The sequence below is a fragment of the Arachis ipaensis genome, chromosome B01 (assembly GCF_000816755.2).
Source record: "Arachis ipaensis cultivar K30076 chromosome B01, Araip1.1, whole genome shotgun sequence".
NCBI lineage: Eukaryota > Viridiplantae > Streptophyta > Magnoliopsida > Fabales > Fabaceae > Arachis > Arachis ipaensis.
In genome coordinates, this window is record NC_029785.2 from 40,957,718 (window position 1) to 40,960,887 (window position 3,170).

Sequence of the window (3,170 nt, forward strand, 5' to 3'; positions counted from 1 at the left end):
TTTCTATATCCTAATTCAAATAGTGCCATATTTTGATAATTGAGCAGTTTATAATTATTCTAAAAACTATTTTTTCATTATCACTACTTAAATTTAAAATATTTATTTAAAGAGACAAAAATACTTATTGTTTTTATCAATTTTACATTTGTCTTTATCTAATTGTTTTTGGTGTTGAAATAGGGCTAAAAAACTTCAGACAAAAAACAAATTAAAGAGTAGTAGATACAAATAAGATAGCCCCTGCTTTATTATCCTAAAAGAGTTTTACTAACTCTGAAAAAGAGAAATTTCAAAACAAAATATTAAAATCTAACTTAATACTTTTCTAGTCAGACAATTTACACATCTGTTATCCTCTCTTCTATACAAAATAAATTTTTCAATCATAATATTTTAGCACATTAATTATCCTCAGTGAATTGGGATGCTTATCAAGTCTCCTTTCACCACTCAACAATTTTTCTCTCCACTGACACCTTCTTCATCTCCATTCTCCAAGCCAAACTCATCCCTTCTAAATCTAGATTACTCTCTTTATAGATTGATGCTGCAGAAAAAATTTTATCCTTTGTGTGTTTCCATCTTCTTCTATCCTCTTTTTCATTTCGACTAGGTGGAAGATATGAATTGAATTTTCCCAAATCCCCATCATCTTTAATCCATCTGTCTTTACCTAATTTTGCACCACCATTTGTCAACTTTTGGATCTTTTGGTAGGGTCATTATTTTGGCGCCATGAATAATTGGTACGGTGCACAACAGCCTAGGGTCTGAACACTCTGAAAAGGGGCTTATAGCCCTTGAAAGTTATTGAATAAGTGTGAGGGCCTTAGCCCTTAGCTTATAGTCATCATGAGTTCTAAAACTTGTATATGAGCAATTGAGTATGGCCCATTATGTATAATTATAAATTAGCTTATATATCAACATGAAATACATGATATATTTACCAACATGTATTTACAATCTGACTTTCATTTATGATGGGCTAGGCAAACAACCAGACATTGAGAACGATCCTTGCCTCTCAAGTGACATGGAGAAGGATCCTTGTCTTTCAAGATTCAAACTCAAGGCTTTAGCCTTACTAATATACAATTTCTTTACATTAGCACTTTGATCTTGCATTAACCTTGCCAAGCTTCTTTTAGCATTCGCCCTAAAGGGACAATTAGAAGCCAAAAACCCATCCACCAAATGAAGGTATGCTTCCAAGTCATGACAACAGGCCATGTCAGCGTCCGGCTTCAAAAACGGCGACATCTTGGTGTCAACTCGCAGCTCGGCTCCAACATGGGAGTAAGCGAGGGGCGTGTTGTCATCAAACATGTCAAGGACACCGCCAATTTTAGAGTTCCTTATCGTTTGCTCAAGCTCTTCGCTTACAAACATGCCGGGTACTCTAGTGATTACATCTTGGGAATTCACAATTCTTAGAACTTTAACTCCTTGGGCAGTGATTTTGTCACCAAAGGCCTTGTTACCAACTTTAGGCCCACCAAAAGAAAAAACTGCCACAGAAGGCACTTCAGGGACACGAGTAGTTATCTCATTAGCCACTAATAAAGCCAAAGCCGCACCCAAACTATGGCCGGTGATGGTTATGCTCAATGTTTCTCCTTGGTACATTTCCATGAGTCGCTTCACTTCTTCTATCACGGACTCTGCCAGGCTTGGCACGTGAGTTCCTTCTGTCTTGAACAAACTCAAGAACCCACACTCCACCTTGGGCTTTCCTTGGCCCTCCTCGGGCATGTCATTCAATTGTGCTCGCATGTTCTCAGCCCATTCAAGACACGTGGCGGTTCCACGGAGGGAGATAACTATGTCCCTCCTCCCCATCCTTGCAATCTCCCTTGTGTCATCGCAAACTGCAACGTACCCAATCCAACTGGATCTCTGGGTCATCCATCCAAGATCTGGTGCCACATCATCAATCCATTTCGGCATGTTAATCGATGACGTGGCATACAGACTCTTGGTGACCCTGTAGTACCTGTCGGGAAGTGCAACGTGGCGATGAGACGGGGGTCCCTCTTCCGACATGGCGGGATTGGAGTGGAAGGAATGGTACGCCGCTTGGATGAACTCGCCGTATCGGACCACCTCGCGGCGGAGATTCTCATCAAGGGGATCTAACATCCCCTTCCAGTCGTTGCTGCCGTGGTACTCCCTCCACCGGCTTCCGAGGGCGTTCCGCGGTGAGTACTCCGCCGTCTTGGACAGCATCCGCTGAAGGCGTTTGAGGTGGCGTGGCGACATCTCCTCCGTGGCCTTCATGTCAGGCCACAACCTCGCCAAGTTGAGACCTTCCAAAACACTCTTCCCCCTCTTCTCAGTAGTGGTTTGCTCCCTTTCCTTGACGCCGTTCTGCTGTTCTTGTTGTTGGTTAGCGAGTTGTGTCAATGGTGGTGGCGGCGAGTCCTTGTGGAGGAGCCTGTCGAGGTTAGCAAGGTGCAAGCGAGTTGAGTCGGTGGTGGAGGTTAGTGCCTTCTTGGGTGCTGACGTGGAACAAGAAGAAGGCGATGACGTCAGCTTACCGTTGTTGTTGTCGGGGTTCAAGGGAGAAAGATGGCACCTAAAGCTAGCCCGCCTTGCTTGGAACATGTGAAGATTGTGTGCTGGAATAGTAGAACTGATCACCTGCATCATTTTCGTAACACGAAAGAGGGCAATGAGTTTTGAACAGGTGAGGGGCGGATTGGAGGGAGAGGGAGAAACTGAGAAAGTGATTCCACACTTTGAGCCAACTAAGAATGTGGAATGGAGTAAGGGGTGTTCTATTTAAAATCGAGGGGTTTAAGTTTTTGCCATTGGTTTTGGGCGTATATTACGGAATCAACCAAGTATTTTCGTTGGTGGATTTAAGCGTGTGATGACTTGGGAGGAAGATCCAAAGACAAGAAAGAGAACAATAAAGTAACTAATATGAAAATGAAACCAGCCGTGTCTCGGGTTGAGTTTCTTCTCTACTAACTACTAAAAAATCTATTCCATGTGATTTGTATTCCTATTTTATTTTGTTCGGTACCTTATTTTTATGAGCATAGTGTATTTTTTTTTTTCTAAAGAAAATGACACACTTTTTATGAAATACCTTCTCTTGTATTTGTAGGTGATCAATATTTTATTTGTTTTTTTCTTTTTCTTTAATTAATATTAGCCAA

The 3,170-nt window shown here is 41.7% G+C and overlaps 1 protein-coding gene across 1 annotated transcript; it reads right to left on the reverse strand.

The window, feature by feature from the left end:
* Positions 777–2,882, reverse strand: LOC107629473 (phospholipase A1-Ibeta2, chloroplastic-like). The gene has a single exon (XM_016332280.2). It carries the CDS (start codon positions 2,653–2,655, stop codon positions 982–984), a length of 1,674 nt encoding a protein of 557 aa, XP_016187766.1. The 5' UTR covers positions 2,656–2,882; the 3' UTR covers positions 777–981.

Coding starts and splice junctions, on each gene's coding strand:
- LOC107629473 (XM_016332280.2), bottom strand. CDS start 2,655: ATGATGCAGGTGATCAGTTCTACTATTCCAGCACACAATCTTCACATG.